This window comes from Paramisgurnus dabryanus, chromosome 9 (genome assembly GCF_030506205.2).
Source record: "Paramisgurnus dabryanus chromosome 9, PD_genome_1.1, whole genome shotgun sequence".
NCBI lineage: Eukaryota > Metazoa > Chordata > Actinopteri > Cypriniformes > Cobitidae > Paramisgurnus > Paramisgurnus dabryanus.
Window position 1 is genome coordinate 13,711,707 of NC_133345.1, and position 18,848 is coordinate 13,730,554.

Sequence of the window (18,848 nt, forward strand, 5' to 3'; positions counted from 1 at the left end):
AGCCGTCTGGTATAAGAGTCAGGCACACAAATATGCAGTCAGGTTTACACCCAACGCAAAGTAAAGCTGTTATACTTGGCAAAACTGTTCCAAGCAAAACTCTTACTGATAAATCTGTTTAGTTTTTTCACTGGCAGTTCCAATACACACTGTAAGGGGGTGACAAGAAGACTGGGAGGGGCTCGACAATTCAGAGCATTTGGGTCAGAGTGTTAGGATTTGATTAAGAGTGGGAGGGGTTTGGGTCAGAGTGGGAAAATCTGCTTCGGCGATTGGAGTAAAAGGCTGTAAATCAAACTAGAGCAGGTTAACGCTCTGGGGTCTTTAAGTTTATCGGCCTCCTTGAGAAGTTTTGACCTGTACTGACATTTGTGCTTTTTTCACTTGCTTATAAGCAGAATTATGACAAAAGTCTCATAACACTGTGTTCAGCACAAACTGGGCTACAATTCTATGAGAGCAAAATGTACAAGTTAGTATTTTTAAGAGAAAATGTTATGCCTGTTTTTTGAAAAAGCAAATTGTGAATGATATTAAGTCCACAAAACCCATACAAAACATGTTTTCACAAGACTTTTTAAAACTGGATCTAGTAGTCTAGATGTTTTTCTTCAAAATGATATAAAAAATCATCCTGCCTACTCATTCATATAAAACAATATATTGATTTGGAATTTCGAACCCACTTTTCTCTTAGAAAGGCAATATGCAAGGAGGTTGGAAAGCTCCTGAATAATCTGTGATTAACACCTGAGAAAAAAAGACTTTCATAATGAGCCTTTCAAGCAGGAATGTAAGATGGAACAACAAGAAAGAAATGTTCTTGTTTTGTATGTGGTTAATTTAAATTATAGCTAAAATATAATTCAGACAAATAAGGGTTAAGGCAGATTTTGAGAAAACTTTTGTTCTTGACCCTGAGCTAAATTCAAGGATCTAAGACTTTTTCTATGTCACAAGAGGCCGATTTCTCTCAAAATATTGTTCAAAAATCGGTTTAAATCTGTGTTAGTGAGCACTTCTTCTATGCCGAGATAATCCATCCATCTCACAGGTGTGGCATGTCAAGATGCTGATTAGACAGCTTGATTATTGCACAGGTGTTCCTTAGGCTGGCCACAATAAAAGGACACTTTTATTCAGTGTAAATACATTATACAAATATACAATAATACTAATAATGTACTTTCTAATACTATTCCTAGCTAACCAAAATATGTGACTGTTACGTAACTGCAAGCTAATCTGATGACCAAACTTTTTTTGTGTCCATGTAAGGGCTGCCAGTTAATAACACCAACGTTCTGACAACATTATGTTTATTATGATTACTAACTCGCAACATCGGAAAGTTACGTTGTGGCAAACAATCCAGGAATTTCACTTTTTTTGTGGTCGCCATGACGTAACTAAATACCTTGCAGTAAGGTAAACTGCAGTTACGTACTGATAAGTTTGTGACAACGTCTATTGGATATTTATATAATAATGAATGAATACTCAAAATTAGGTAAATTCAGTTAATTTAATTTAAATAAGAATTGTACACAAAAAATAATCATAGTTATATTAGTTATATTTAAACAGTTGTAAACAAAGAACCATGCTGGAATGTGGAACAGGAATCAACAAAGTAATACATAATGATCATTTATTTAAATGTTAAATGAAAATTACTAAAGTTAGAGCAGAAGGGTCTTTGTCAAAAATAGGCGGTGTTTGTGTAATACAGAAGGAAATAGAAAGGGGTTCTGTAAAAGTAGGTGCTAAAGTTTGTGGGCTTGATGGAATAAAGATCTTGTGTAAATCCAGAGAGTGAATGTATTACAGAGCGAAAGGTTTCTGGAGACTTTGTGTGTGTGTGTGTGTGTGTGTGTGTGTGTGTGTGTGTGTGTGTGTGTGTGTGTGTGTGTGTGTGTGTGTGTGTGTGTGGGAGGGAGAACTAGAGAATAAGTTGCTAACACCATGTGCAATCCCAGCTGGTTCACATCAGCCAGACTGGAGCCGACAGACCCTCAGGATGGAGAAATGCAGCCAGACCATGTCATTCTTAATCCTGATGATGTTATGCAGGACACCAGCGCCTGTTGTGGGACAGAGGGTTGTGGTAGTGGTTCCCTTGGGGTGGGGGGGGGGTGTTGGAGATGCCTGTTCTAACAGACTTACTGAAACAGGAAATCAAGAATGTTTTCATTTAAGGCTCTTTAAATTTACCCTGCAACTAATGTTACACTGAGGGCCAAGATGGTCCCTAACCAATTAAGAAATTTATACTTATAACCTAAAATAAATACTCTAAAGTAAACTTATACGTATATTTAATTCAAGGCGATGCTGTTTAAAGAAAACAACATAATTCCATGACATGTAATCTACCTATGTTTTTAACTGTACATTACTTTGCTGCAAATACACACATTTATTTAAACTTAAATTTAAAATGCTGCCCAAGCATCAACCAAGAGTAGGTCTGTAAATTATCCTTAATACATTGCAAACATTTAACAGTAACTTCAAAACGTATTATACATAATATATATTTATGTATGTGCTGTTTTTATTTCCCATGTAAACATTAGTCTGTGTTGTGTATTTTAATCTATTAACTATTGATGCGCATGCACTGTAAAAAATACTTTTTTTGTTGAATCAACTCGGATTTACAAGTCATTTCAACTAACTATTATTTATCTTGACTAGAGATGAGTTGTTATAACTACAGGTGAGTTGTTATAACTTATAAATTTAAGTTGACTTTTCTCAACTATATTTTATAAGTTGTGACAACTCATTTCTGTTGACATGACTCATAAATCTGAGTTGATTAATCAGTTACTGATTACAAACTGCATAGCAAAATTTGTAGTTAGTAACCTAATCTCTTAGATGACATATTTTGTGTAATGTAATCTGAGTACTTTTTGATTACATTTAGATAAAAATTAACCTATGTTTATTTGATGTCACACATATTTAAGTAGGAAAGTATTGTACTATTTTAACACAGTAAAAAGAGCAAGGAACTATATGCTAATTTTAAACAAGACGTGTGTAAGTGCATATGGCTGTCAAAATGAACGCAATAATAAAGTGTATACACACATTAATTTTAACGCCACAAATTGTATATAACGTGCGATTAACGTGCGATCAACAGGCAAATGACCCCACACCGCGTCTGCATTTTAAACTGTGACAAAACTATCGCTCGCATTTAAAAATTAATGAAACGCCCGCCGTGAGGGTGCTTTGTGCAAGATTCATAGTCAGGTTGAAATCCGCCTCTCAAAAAGTTTCACCAAAGAGATGCGCTCGGACTCATTGCATGTTGTTCTCCTGAGTCTGATATGAAGCTATACAGAAAATAAACCTGCGTTACTTAAAGGGATAGTTCGGCCAAAAACGATATTAAACCCATGATTTACTCACCCCCAAGCTGTCCGAGTTGCATATGTCCATCGTTTTTCAGACAAACACATTTTTGGATATTTTAGAAAATATTTTAGATCTTTCTGTTGATTAAATGTAATGTTACGGGGTCCAGCAATAGTCCACGACCTTCAAGTCCAAAAAAGTGCGTCCATCCTTCACAAATTAAATCCAAACGGCTCCAGGATGATAAACAAAGGTCTTCTGTGGGTAATCCGTGCGGTGTTGTTGTAGAAATATCCATATTTAAAATGTTATTAACGTTATAAACTACCTTCCGGTAGCGCCGCCATCTTAGTCTCATCCGCATTCAGGATGAGTGCTTACGCAGGGTACAGAGTTTCTCTGCTGCTGCTCTGTGCCCCCGCCCTCCGAATTTGTCATACGTCACTAAGAAAAGTGCGTACACTACGCTAATACTCTCTCCTGAGTCTAAGATGGCGGCGCTACCGGAAGGTAGTTTATAACGTTAATAACATTTTAAATATGGATATTTCTACAACAACACCGCGCGGATTACCCTCAGAAGACCTTTGTTTATCATCCTGGAGCCGTTTGGATTTAATTTGTGAAGGATGGACGCACTTTTTTTGGACTTGAAGGTCGTGGACTATTGCTGGACCCCGTAACGTTACATTTAATCAACTGAAAGATATAAAATATTTTCTAAAATATCCGAAAATGTGTTTGTCTGAAAAACGATGGACATATGCAACTCGGACAGCTTGGGGGTGAGTAAATCATGGGTTTAATATCGTTTTTGGCCGAACTATCCCTTTAAACTCGTGACAATGATGATACACGAGAAAGGCAACAGACCTCAGAATTATAAAGTAGCACAACCTCTTTCCCCACCAGAATAGACAGTCTTTGTGCCATTCACCATGATCAGTCTTCTTTATAAACTGAAAGCCCTTGTCCAATTCACAGTAAAATGAAAATATATTACACTGCAAATACCTTAAAATAATATATTATTATTATTATTATTATTATTATATTAATATAAAAACTAAATCTACTTTAACAAAAAAATATGCATTTTAATATAGTGTGACAATATGGTTTGTTTCTATTTATAAAACAGTTCCAGTCCTTGATTCTGATTGGTCATCAGTTGTACTTTACTCCACTTTGCGTTGTGCCTAATACAAAAAGGCAGCCTCTCGTACCTTACTGCTTACTTAAATATCTCTGTTTTACACATGTAGTATTAGGGGGTCCCTGCTCCATGCCTCTCTTATCTAAGGGGTCCCCGACCCAAAAAACGTTGAAGACCCCTGCTCTAAATGATCGTTGAACATCTAAAATGATCTTAATTTATATGTTTTCTGAGAGGTGTACCATCATAAATGCTTAAATAATACACAAAGGATGCGTGTCCATCCACTTGCACGTTTGACATTTTGGTTTCGGTTTTAAAACATGCAGGAATTAGAAAATGAAGTGGCTTTTAACATCAAGACTTGCTTGATGTTATAAGAGTTATTAAGAAAGATAAAGTTTGTGATCTCGAACTGATTAATGTTAAAAGAGTTTAATAAGAGTTATTAATCTTCCTTGCGCTGCCTGACACATCTGAAGCACGTGCACACAGATGTGGGGGTGTGTGACATGACTGTACCTTCCTGGGACGTAACAGTTACGTTGCAAGTCAGTCATGAAATTACCAAAATATTACAAATATATTACGTAACTGGACTGCTCATGGTTATCTCACAACGTTAGGAGATTGTAGAGTTGACTACATTACTGTAATTACTGAATTACTGTAATGGTAATGAAATGACCTCTGTGGGATGTAACAGTTACATTGCCAGCTGGAAGATGGTCACAGACTAATTGTACATTTATTGAATGAAATTTTTTTCTGTTAATGTACTGATTGTCATTGCTTGTATTCTGATGTGTGCTCATCCCTTACTAAATTTACCATGATTTAATATAGTATTTGTAGCTAAACCACAGTATCCACAAATTTACCATTGTCTCATTACAGAAATCAGTTTTGATTGTCACAATTAAAACATGGTAATACATATTGGATTTAGCAAAAATAATTCTGTATTAAAACCATGGTTTCTTTAAGGCAGTGGTTCCCAAATCTAGTCCTCGGGACCCCCCTCCCAGCATGTTTTAGATGTCTCCTTATATGAAACACCTGATTCCACTCATCAGGCTAGGCTGGAAGGAGCCTGATGAGTGGAATCAGGTGTTTCATATAAGGAGACATCTAAAACATGCTGGGAGGGGGGTCCCGAGGACTGGATTTGGGAACCACTGCTTTAAGGTATACTTACAATTTTTTTATTGAATTGTTTCCTCAGGTGTCAATCACAGATTATTCAGGAGCATCACGCCTCCTCACATATGGCCTTTCTAAGCAAAAAGTGTCTGAGAAATTCTAAATCAATATATTGTTTTATGTAAATGAGTAGGCAGAATGATTTTCAACTCATGATGAAGAAAAAACTCTAGATTATTACAGTAGATCCAGTTTTGAAAAGTCTTGTGAAAACATGTTTAGTAGAGTTCTGTGGATTTATAAACAATTTTTTCTCTCAAAATACAAACATGTACATACATGTTGCTCAGATAATATTTTAGCCCAGTTTGTGCTGAACACAGTGTTGTGATACTTTTTCCATTTTTATGTTTTTTAAGCAACTGAAAAAGCACAAATGTCAGTGCAGGTCAAAACTGCTCAGGACCCCAGAGGGTTAAGTGTGTCTGGAAGGCACTCCTTTATAGGAGGTTTATGTCATGATCATGTCTGTGGCTGCATCTCAATCAGATCCGAGGTTGTGAATCGGTATATAATTTACACAGGTTGGGGCACCGTAAGGACCCTAGGTCACTTCACATTGGGACAGTGTTCAATTATTTTTCTTTCACGTGACTGATTAAGGGCTTTGTGATAATTCAAAGCTGTTATTCATCCACAGCCAGCAAAACCAACATCTCTCTATGTTAATTTTTAAACTCTTGTCAAAATATTTATAATGAAATTTTTTTTTATTTTTCTCTTACATATCCGTGCATAAATGCAGAGGAATTTAGACAGATCATGGTTCAATTCAATTCAATTCAATTTTATTTATATAGCGCTTTTCACAAAAGTCAATTGTTTCAAAGCAGCTTTACATAAATAGAAGCAGTGAAAAGCACAGAAAACGACAGATAGCACAACAGAAGGCAATGGTCCCTTCCTCTATCGCAATGTTAGTTTATATTAGAACTAAAACAAACGTTTGTCTTTTCAAAAGTTCTGTCGCATTTCATAAAGTGTATTGAGTTGGCTCACACGATTTCAGTTTGAGCACTTGAAGAAAAGGTCATGTGATTACTTGTAAGGGAACATGAGAAACATTGATGCTCACCAGTTTTTGTGTTGCATTGTTGGAATTCTTAGGGAAAAAACGTCCAGTGCACTGGAAGGATTTTCCAATTGAGACAGTCATTAAAATGCCAGACTCCTTGATCAGGGCGACTACTGAACAAGGGAGCTGACTGAGATGCAGCTAGTAGGTGTGTTCGAGATCATGCTGCACTGCGCAGACCGATCGGCACGTTTGCCGCTTCCAGCCGAGTGAGGAGCTGAAGACAGAGCCGTCAAGCCGGACACCTGCTGCTTGCTGTAGTGATGTAGTTTTTATCGCGAATTAAGTGAATTAGATGGTAAATTTGTTAAAAACAAACCTTTTAATAAAAATTTGCAATCAGAAACATTTTATATCTAATATCTTAATTGGTGTTTATACTGTATGCCCGAAAATAACGAGAAACAAGCCTACATTATTAAAATACCAATAGAGTTTGATATTTTACTTTTTATTTTATTTCACGACACAATATCACATATGTATGCATATAAACGTGTTTTACCTGTAAGAAAAACATGAATTAAATTGTTTATTAGTGGAACTGGAGGTTGGATTAAACTTGAAATGCATGTGATCACTGTCATCAAAGAGGCGACCAATCACAAAGAGCTGTGTCGTCATCACAACTCTGTGCATCCGCTCTGAAGAGCAATTAGGGTAAGGTGCCTTGCTCAAGGGCATCACAGTTGAAACCCGCCGGCAAATCTCTGGTTACAAGCCCAACGCTCTAACCACTACGCTACAACTGCCCCTTGTTGTAAGTGTAATCGGAAAAGTTCTTCACACTCTTAGGCACCCCAGAGTAAAACTAAAGCCTGAGAAGTGTGAACTCTTCAGCAAGGAAGTCAGTTAGGTGGGTCACTTAGTGTCGGCCAATGGGGTAAGAATAGACCCTTGTGATTTTGAAGCAGTGATAGTACTAAAGAATCACAGCCCCCATTTTTCACGTGTGGCCAAGCCAATCTACAAACTACTCCAGACTCAAGAACCAGTACAGTCAAGGGAAGAGAAAAGGTCCCCAGATGCCTTTCGCAAACGCCAGTGGAATGGACCATTGCACACCAGAAAACGTCTGACCGGCTAATTGACAAGACTGTAAACCCCCCAAGTCTTGGCATATCCAGACTTTAACCTCCCATTCGTGCTCCACACTGATCCTATATCTGCAACAGGATGGAGGATTTTTAAATGGATTTTTCCAAATAGCATGGCAAACTTTACCTGTCGAGTAGAAACTTCGCGACTGACAGATATAATGCACAGAAAGGGACGAGCACGTAAAACGGCTTATGTAAACATATCACCAGAATGATTGACAACTAGGATTTCCAATAGTCTTGATGATTCACCCGGAAAAGAAAATCCTCCGCTATACATTTAATATATTGGAGAAAGCTGTTATATGTGATATGTATCAGATAATGTGCACCCTTATATAGCCAAGATGGAATGATCCTCATTTCATAACACGTCTGCGACGATTCGACTGTGAGATTGGTCATTGAATCCTGTAAAAATGTCCATCACAAGGCTGACAAACTAACCAAATGGATAGGCAGCTTTTCAAGGAATCAAGGCTTGTTATGGGAACACTTAAAATAAAATTTATAATAAAAATAAATGAATTAAAGAACTATAAGCTATACATTGTGTGATGCTAAGTCAATACCTAATTACTCTAATAAACAAAAACAGCAATTTGAACATTAAGAGCATTTGAAATTCCCTAAAATATGTAGACAGTGAAGGCAGCACGCTAGGATTCAAAACAGCCACTGTGAAGAAACCTTATGGCAGTCTAATTGTAAAGAGTCCTCACAATCAAACCAAACACAGGCTTCAATAAAAAAATGCAAATAGAGACAAGAAGATTAAGATACCAAGTAAAGAATCAAATCTTGATTAATCAGTTTAGTCAGCACCATTATGACGACTGTGTATAGACAGTTTTCATTGATTATACAGTTTTCTGCGGCTCAGACTTCACTTTCCCTCTTTGCCAACACAAATGACTGCTGGCTGCAGTAAGAAACCCCACATCATTTTAACAGAAATTATCAAAACCAGTTGGAAAACCATTTTTTCCTCAGATCACTGTGGCTTCTTTGGATGCACTATTGAGCAATCATTTCATTTTTGCTTGCTTGAAAACCCCCTTTTGCACAAATATCACATGAGCTGTGACACACATCAATAAAGAGTAGTTTTCTAAAACTCACATTCTGCCAAAAAATAACTTGATTTACTGAGAGCTTCACAGCAGCAGCTTCAAAAAGAAATGTGGAAATGAGTTAAAACAGCATCAGGATAACTGAATCAGTGAGTTGAACTTTAGAACCAAATTAGTTTTATTTGTGAATGAACCATTCAGACTGGTATTAAAACCGGAGTCATTAAAATGATTCACTCGTGACATGGACGATTTTAATATCATATACTGTAACTATAGGAACACTTAAATAGGCTTCCATTAACACTTTATTCAGTTCAAATTTTCATTTAAGTTCAGTAACAGTTGTTATATGTTTTCATTGGAGATTTGCTAATTTGTGGTCTTACAGTGGGCTTATATATAATGCTTATATTTAATACATACAAATATTTTGAAATATAAAACTGTTAAACAAGTATCAGATATATGCTTCTTAACCAACATGCATGTGCATAGGAGCCAGTTGGTGCTCATCACAAACTCAATCAATGTTTAGGTTACTTGGCAATGACATACGCTCTGGAGCGCCCAAGTGCTTTGAAAAAAAGGAGGAAAGCAGCGCAGTCACATTTTCCGCATGGTTCACTGTGTGAAATGTTTTGGGACACTTTTATCCCAGTACAGACATCTAACTTTGGCTCTTTGTTACTGCTGACACAATCCCCCCATCTCCTACTGTAAGGAAAGAAAACTACTCGACTGAAAACCCTCAGAAGCAGCATATTGAGAAGTTGCATATTACTCAAAAAGCAATTCATTTAGCTTACAGATGTTTCTCTTCCATTGATATCTTTGGTCTCTATTTTTAATGCAAACCTTGCAGGCTTCCACACAATGTTAATAGTATGATAAAGTGTATGTCTACGCTGCACTCCAATAATGTGACTAAAATAGGAAAACTCCACCTGTCTTAATTTACTTTGTGTTTACTTAAAATATGCCTTTAGTCTGTAAACAAAAATCCCTGTTTACATGGTAGTTTCTTAATCAGAGTATTGTCTTAATCTAATTAATATTGAATTATTGTTGTCCATGTAAACATGCTAGTTTTACCCAATAATAGCATTGGGCAGTTACTTTTAATTATTCCATCTGGCACACCCACAAAATGGCATCTTTTAAAAATCAAGGTAGAAAATACGCTACTACATACAATTTATGAAACTGTTTAGGCAAAACTTTTCCAAAGCTATTAGTGGACGACAGAGGACAGTACAAAATAACAGAAAATGAAGTTATTGACCCATTTAATGATTTGGGTATCTACATGTGGACTAGAGAAGTTGAGCTAATAGCTTTTATTTTCTGGAGGAATAATGACTGCCACCAACAACAGCCACATCCATCTGACCCTGTGACAAAACATACAGCTATAAATCCCACACTGTACTTCAAAGACCCAGATTAATTCTCATGTTTTCTTGGTCTTGGAAATATATTAACACAGCATGGCAACACAGTTCAATACATTAAAAAACTGTTCACAACAACACCTATAAAATGTGATGTAGACAGAATTTCATTAGAATCAAATAAATCCACTTTCAAAGTTCAAATATTACAAATTCAATCCAACCTCCCATCGACAGAGCGGATAAGTGTAAATTTTAGATCTTGATTAGATTATTTGTGGAATGTAAATACACAGCATCATATGACCAACCAACCAAAATATTTATTCATTAAGCCAAAGAAGTTCAGCACACCAAAACAATAAAAATGAAAACACAGGCAGAGGACAGTGTTTCTGTAGACACTAACACCACATTTAAAAACCAGGAAAGCTTTAAAGAGTCTGAACTCAAGGATACTCACTTGACATTGACCTTTCTCCTTTTTCCAATTTCAGGCTGCCAGGGGACGAGGGGGAAGAGGTCAGTTTGGGTTCAGATGATGCCGGGTGGTCTTTCTCTGATGGATCTCCTGCAGTCACCGCTAGTGGCCTGATTTTTACATCCTTACTGCTGCTGATAGACTCCTCCACCAACAAAACCTGCAAAGATTAGTGGCTGTTTATTCCAAAAAATATTTAAACCAAATATATTGTATTCTACACCTATGCAGTATTTTAGTCATAAACGATTTTTCACTTAATTTTCCTTAAAATAGTCTTTTACCTTTACAACATCTATATGCAATCTCTATAAATAAATGACCTCTGGTATATACCTTCTGTGCATATGAAATGCATAACAATACCTCTGTCAGGTTGCTACAAATCTGTTATGTGTAAGCATGGCCAGTCTTATACATCATTTGCAAATTTTGAAACCTCCAGAGAAACCTTGAGTGTAGGACTAATGTAAGTGTTTTTGGCTATTTGTGGTTGTCCATAAGCAAAGGGTCAGAAAAAGATCACAGCATTATATAAATCATCAAAGACAGACATCACTGATACAGATTTAATAAAACATCTCCTCATCAGGGTCACTAACAGACAGAATGCCTTACAGCACGTCATTACCATCTGAAAAGGCCTGCAAAGTGTTGTCAAGTAAGTCAGGAGAAAAAAAATTGTGCTTGATACATTACAAATTAGGTAGGTAGGCGGAGAGTAGCCGGTTTCACTTTCACTTTCAACCACATGAGCGTCTACACCACAAAAGCAATCAGGTATAATGTATTTTAGAGTACTTGGCTATGAATGTGGTTAAAAGTGGATGAGTTCAAAATGTTTTCCCCCATTTACACCTGTATTTTGCTTCATCCACCTGTGACCAAATCAACCAAAACTCATCTTGAAATCAAGTGTTAACAGCCCCTATGTGACAGATCATTTACAGATCCATCAGCAGGAAAAGCTAAAGCAAAAGATAGTAAACAGTACCACAGTGGGTGAGAAATTATGAGATGATGTCTGACCACAAAAAGGAAACAAGGGAAACTTCAGAGAGGTCTTAATGTCAGGAAAAACTCAGAGTCGAGTCTCATGCGAATGAAAGGATGTTTATTCAGAAAAGAAGAGAAAGATAGATAAGAGAAAACACAATTAATCCTCAGTCCACTGGAGATGAAGGAGACCACATGCAGCGTCCAGCGATGTAATCCTCACTGAAGGCAGGAATTCCGAAGGAAAGGTAATCCACATAAATCAGCACGAAACTCCTCAGAAAACCGGAAAGGCTGGTGTACTGCCTTAATACAAGGCAACCCAGCTGCACCGGAGAATAGGACAGAGTTCAGATGAGGACAACAACACCGGCTGAGGATCCCGGGCAGATGCAGGCATCCGAATGTCGGCAACAGGACCTGAGACAAGAGCAGAGAAGAGAAGAGCGGCAGGATCTACGAAACAACTGACTGGACTGGACACGTGACTACGATCGACCATGACAATGAGCGCGTGACGAGAGACAGAACGGAGGACTATAGGAAACGAGACAGAGCTGGGGCAAGTGCACACGTGAGGAACCGTCACCAACAGGTAAAAAACGAACGCACACATACACACCACAGATCACCCAGGGGTCGTGACACTTAAGTTCAGATGATGAGACAGACATCCAGACATCTTTTAAAAACAGAGCATGTGTCTCTTGAAAAAAATCACTTTCTTTTGTAAACAAAGAAATTCTTAAGGCCAGAAGTAAAAGATTTTCTGGTGTGCTAGTTCACATGCAACATGGCAGATGGCGAAGTAGTCATCTGCAGGGCCGATAGTGTGGCAAAATTCTCATTGGGAACGTCTGCTCACTTGCTCAGGACAGCAGGGTAAAAAACACAGAGCGGGCAATCAGGAAAGTTATTAAGGCTTGTAGAAAGTCCCAGGTGTAGTCTTCCAGCAGACGGTCTCCGAGAGGAGAGGCTGGACAGCAGGAAGATTCATGGGAAATTACTTAAGAATAGACTTCAATATCAAATACACTGTGTAGGGGTAAACCATGCGTTCACACAGATTAGAACTGACCAAAACTAAGGGAGAACTGAGGACAACAAAACAAATGAGATAATTAATAGAACACAGGTGGAACAGAATGAATGAGTTAACTAAGTGAAGAGCAAAACTTAACAGATAGATGTCTAACACATACATTTAAAAAGGGCACTACTGAACTGGTGGTGGTGCTATAGAGTTGGTCCAAGTAACCCCAAAATTGGTCAGATTATTATTCAGGAGCTCTACTATGGGGCAGTTTCCCAGACAAGCCTTAAACATAATAACAGACTGAAATGCATTTTGAGCTGTGCAGAAGCATCATAATTAATCATAATTAAGCAATCTAATAGATATAATAAAGACTACAGTATCTTCAGCGCTTGGCCCCTAAATACATAAAGTACATTCAGATTTATTAATGTAACAGATGCTTTTATTCAAATGGACATTGACACATTGATGCATCAACCCAACTCCTTGTGTCAAAGACAAATACGCAACTTAAGCTTAAAAACAAGCTCAATATTATTATATAATTTATTATCATCAACATTATATATTATAAATAAGTTGTTATCAATACATGAACCTAAAATACAGTAATTTGAAACCACTCTGATGCAATCTTAATGCATAAATCTTTATGCATAAATATATGCAAACCGTACTGTTTACAAGGAGCAGGAAATATGTGCAATAGTCTAGTTCAGGGGTCCCCAACCTCACTTATTTTTAGTGCCTGAAAATCCTACTTGTATATGTTTAAATGGAAGTAAAGATCAAAGAACCATCCATGAGGAAAGTTAATAACAGCTTTATTTTAGTAGAAGTGTAGAACCACATTTTGGCGGATTGTTTTTACTTTCATCAGCTGCTTGTGCTTAAAGGGGTGGTTCAATGGTATTTCAAGCAATCTGACTTATTAACACAGTTATAGAGTTGTTTCCTCATGCTAAACGTAGGCAAAGTGTCAAAAAAGCAGTTGGACATGTTACAGAGTATTTCTGTGCCGAATGCACTTCGCCAGGGTTCGTACAAGTTTCGGAAAGTTTTTTTCGATTACAGGTCCAACTGACGTTTCAGGGGTTTTCTATACGTATCACTTCTTTATATGGGCACTTCCCCCAGAAAAGCCTGCCCACCCGTCAATCAGCGGGAGACGCTAGAGCTTGCAAACATCTTATCACACCACTCAGCTTTGTTTAATTTCAAAACTCAACAATGGCACGAAAGATGAAGTGTGTTTTTGGGTGTAAGGAGAAGACATCCAGCCTTATGAAAACAATGGATATAGTTTATTATCAGGGGTAGCAGCGGAGTTTTGCGTGTGTGTTTGATGCGGTGGATTTTCCCAACTGGGTTACGAGTTGCACGCGGTAAGTAAGACTTCTATCTTATGTTGGAAATAATTGCGTGCTTATTATATAAATGACACAAACATGTAGTGAATCATAAGTTAAAACAGTGTTGTATAGTGTTGCATGACTCGTACTCGCTCCTCCTGCGGTATAACTCCTCCTTCTTCATTTTTTCGTACGTTATCGGAAAGATTCGGTAAAGCTAATCTTACTTTTATAAATCTGATTAAACTAAAGACTCTTCGGAGATAAAAAGAATGTCATACTACTCTATAGGTACTTCAGATTAACATCAGAAATGCAGAAACAGTGTGTGTTATGTGATCTTTAAACGGACACAAGGGGATTAGCTAAAATGATAACGCAGAAAAATTTGTATGTACATTACATTATATTACATTGCCTCAGCTATGTTCTAACAATTATTAACCAAATAAGCTAAAGCATTAAAAAGTATGAGTTTTATGAAGGGAACGTGCCTTTATCAATGGATTACTGACCTTTAATTGATTTTGACAGTAATAATATGGCAGAATGTTTTGACGTTATCTTTCTCGTGTCAAACAATATTAATGTATTATTAGAAGTGTATCATAAGTGTATTATTTTATAAATCAGTCAATAAAGTATATGCTAAATTTGTCACAACGTGTGTATGAGGTAAGAAGAAGACGTGGTAAAGTAGTTTCCAAATAACATATAAACTTTACTTTCAGAAGCAGGATGAATTAACAACAAAGCATGAACACACTTTGATAACTAACACAACTGAGACCGGACCAAGAAGACTGAAACAAACACAACTTAAATAGGGCTCTAAACAAAATAATTAATGATAAACAGGTGTTGACAATTAGACAGATGAACACAGCATGACTAACTAACAGAGGATAACTAATCTAGGCAGGTGAAACTCAAAACATGTAATGGACACAGATAGGAACGTGACAAAATGCCTACTCAGTTTGAGATTTAGATCAGAAAAATTATATATTATATTATATTGACTATTTAGCAGACTTATTGACTATGGTTATTTATTATATAAGTATTGCAGTCTATTATGTATCAAAAGATCATATAACCTACATTTCTTCAGAAAGTTAACAAAGATTTTGTAACCTTGGTATTTGTTGCAAAACAGTAGTTTTAAAAATGGTTATAAAATTGAACAAAAAATCATTGTGTGGCAAGGGTGGCACAACGTAGTCAGCAACGGGTGACAGCGAGCCGGGAGCCGAGCGGTGACCAAAGTTCAGGTGCAGCATGAGATCTGTTTCTCGTCGTTAATTGGCATGGGGAGACAGAATTAAAGCTGCAAGTGCAAGCTTTCTGGAGAGAGCGAGATAAATTTATGTGGACTGATGCCCTAGAACCCTAAAAAAATCTGTTATTTATTAAACAAAGAGAACACAAGAAGCGTGTGGTTTTTGTTCTTAGTTCAAACGTATCACCCCAGCTGACCTGTCTTCTCCATCCTTCCATAACCAATCATTACTGGGATAAAACCAAGGTTAAATTGATTTCTAAGATAGCATGAATTAAAGTAATGTGCCAGCTTTACGTTTACTTGACACTTGTATTCACTAGCTGATATCATATCTGTTTATAACACAGAATGAGATCTGAATGTTTTGTCATTAAAATGCTATAAAATGGCATCTTGTAAAATGATAACTAGCTGATATGCAAGTTAATTCTAAGGTGCCCTAAAATGTGGACAAATATAAGTGACGCCATTTCCAAATACAAACAGTGCTTTAGCTTATTTGGTGAATAATTGCTGAAATATAGCATAGGTGATATATCATTTAATGTACCTTGTGGCCATTTAGCAGCTGAAGTGTGGTCGACGTCACATCTAAATACAAACACGCTTTATAATATAACCTTAATACTGTGATTGACAACTTTATGTTTACTTATGGGTACATTTGCAAATTCTTTGATCAACTGTGCTCTAGAAATATGCTCAAACTGGTCTAGTGAGAGAGAGCTCGGGCCGGTACAAAAGTGGAAACGATCGAGGTAAAGTCAGCTTTTAAAGGGCAAAACATCTGATAAAGCTATTACGCAACTAATATACACATTTTTTCAAGGACCTTCTTGCGACCTGGTGACAACTTGTCCACGACTCTGTAATGGGTCGTGACCCGGTGGTTGGGACCTCTGGTCTAATTTATATGTCATTAAATGTGTTTTTTCACCCCTTTTGATTGCCAATATGTAATGTTTTTTAAACAATCAAACAATGTTCGAGAACTGGTTAAACCATACACAAGTTGATTCAGACAGGTTGATCCATACACAAGTTGATTCAGACAAGTTAATCCAGACACAGGTTGGGGGAGAGACAATTTGGCATCTCCAATTAGCCTAACTTGAATGTTTTTGGCCTGTGGGAAGAAACCGGAGTACCCGGTGTAAACCGAAGCTGACACGGAAAACATGCAACATGCAAAACATGCACACAGCCCTGAGGGACCCCTGTGCTCAGTCAGGTCTCCATGTGCTCTAAAAATTCTAGTTAAAGAGATGAACAGCACTGTTTTGGATCTGGAGAGGCCACTGCGTGCCACTGCTGTGCAGCCATCTTGGATTAAGTAAGATGACGTGTTTAGCACAGGATTTTCATGCATTTCTTGATTTTCAGCTTTTTAAAATAAGATTGTATCCATTACGTACACAACCTTGGACAACAGCATACAAGTGGCTTTTGCAATACATTTCTAAGCACCTTCTTGTGTTCGTCTGAACACCTTCTTATGTTCATTTTGGACTGTCATGAAGGACCCCCATTTTGCACTTTTCAAGCAGATATACAGAAGCAGTCTTTTAAATCGAATGGTATTGTGATTTATTAAGCTTTTTGATTAAAAATGGTATATACAGTTAAAGCACAGGTACTGACAAATGTTTTTATAAAAAAAGGTAAATTAACCCATAAGTTTATGAAAATTGAAACCATCCTTTGGGTTGAAAAAAACAACGACAACCCAATAATGGGTTAGTTTAGCCCAGCATGTGTTCTTTCCCAGAAATGTACCCAGCCATTGGGCTAAAATAACCAAGATTGGTGTTTTTTAGAATGTATTTAATATACAAAGTTAGATGGTAGGAAGCTGACACTCGGTTAGTTAACTGAGTGTGGAACAGATGTGTTTTCAGTTGTTTCTGAAGGATGTAGTGGATTCTGCCGCATGGGTGGAGGCTGAAAGCTAATTCCACCAGAGAGGAACAGAACAGATACTAACTTTTAAAAGTAAGTTGAGGCATCGCTGTGATGGAACCTCCAGACATCACTCATATACTGATGGGTAGAAAACTATAACTGTGGGAGTAAGCTGAGATAAAAAGGTGAAATTTTGTAACTGTCCGGAAGGTTTGTGTCAGCGAGGAATGACACAAGCAGCCAATGGAGTGAGATCAGAAGAGGTGTGTTGTGGGCTCATTTTGTTTGATTGAAGACCAGATGTGCCGCTGCATTCTGGATCAAGCCAGTAGAGCATTACAATAGTCCAGTATTCATATGACCAGAGCTTGGACTAGGAGCTGAGTAGCATGCTCAGACAAGAAATATAACATTTTCCTGATGGTGTACTGCACATACCTGTGTGACCTAGAGCTTGTTATGATGTAGATAGTAATGGTGCGTTCCAGGCAGGTTTTTAAACCCGTGAGTTACGACTTCAAAACCACGACTCACGACCCTATGCGTTCCAGGCAGCCTGTAACTCGTGTTTTTACAACCTTCTACCGGTGAAAGTGCTCTGGAACGGCAGTCAAACCCGTGACTTCCCACCCGTGAACTCGTACTAGATCGATGTACTCCCAGTTCAAAGTCGTGAGTCGTGGTTTTGAAGTCGTGAGTTACGGGTTACAGGTTGCCTGGAACGCAGCATAAGTTCCAACTAGACATCAACACCACTCCCAGGTTCCTCTGATCCCTATTAAATGTTACAGTTGAGGAACCAAGGTGAATGGCAAAAAATTCCACTGAAGGAGTGGCAGCAATTACCAGGTGTTCAGTTGTGGCAAAAGTGAGCTAAGGGTGATGTTCCTTTATCCAGGAAGAGATGTCTAAAAGGCAATCAGAGATACGAGCAGAGATGGTGGGATCATCAGGCTGAAAAGACGGCTGTGAAGCCGTTTATCATCTGCGCAGCAATAAAGTCATGCACATTAAAGATTGGACCCAAAGAACCCTGACATGGTATTTATAACAATGTCCAAAATTGCTTACTCATTCTAGTATGTATAGGAAATGGTAAAGGAGTAAACAAATGAGCATCTTGAGACACAGCAAATGTGCTTTTATGTGTGGTTAATGAGTCTTAATTTGTGTAACTGTGATCCAGGGAGAGTGAGCATTCCCTGTGGCCTCTTTCACGTGGAATGGGCTGGGTGGATACTCGTTATGGAAGATGGGGGGTCCAGAATGCCATCTCAAGGGACCATCTTTTTATACACACAATATATCATTATTAAAATACACTATACCCAGTCAGCGGGTTGGTCAACAAGGTACCCATGAGGCAAACTGCTGAACGTAACATAATACATTTATGTTACATTTATATTTTGTACAT

General features: G+C 37.5%; 1 protein-coding gene across 2 annotated transcripts in view; it reads right to left on the bottom strand.

The window, feature by feature from the left end:
- gse1b (Gse1 coiled-coil protein b) overlaps nt 1-18,848 on the bottom strand; it is a 174,372-nt gene that overhangs the window by 109,049 nt on the left and 46,475 nt on the right. For both annotated transcript variants that reach the window (XM_073815714.1, XM_065275759.1), the window contains exon 2: nt 10,840-11,017. In XM_073815714.1, coding sequence (XP_073671815.1) covers nt 10,840-11,017 — 178 coding nt within the window. The remainder of the gene's footprint in view (nt 1-10,839; nt 11,018-18,848) is intronic.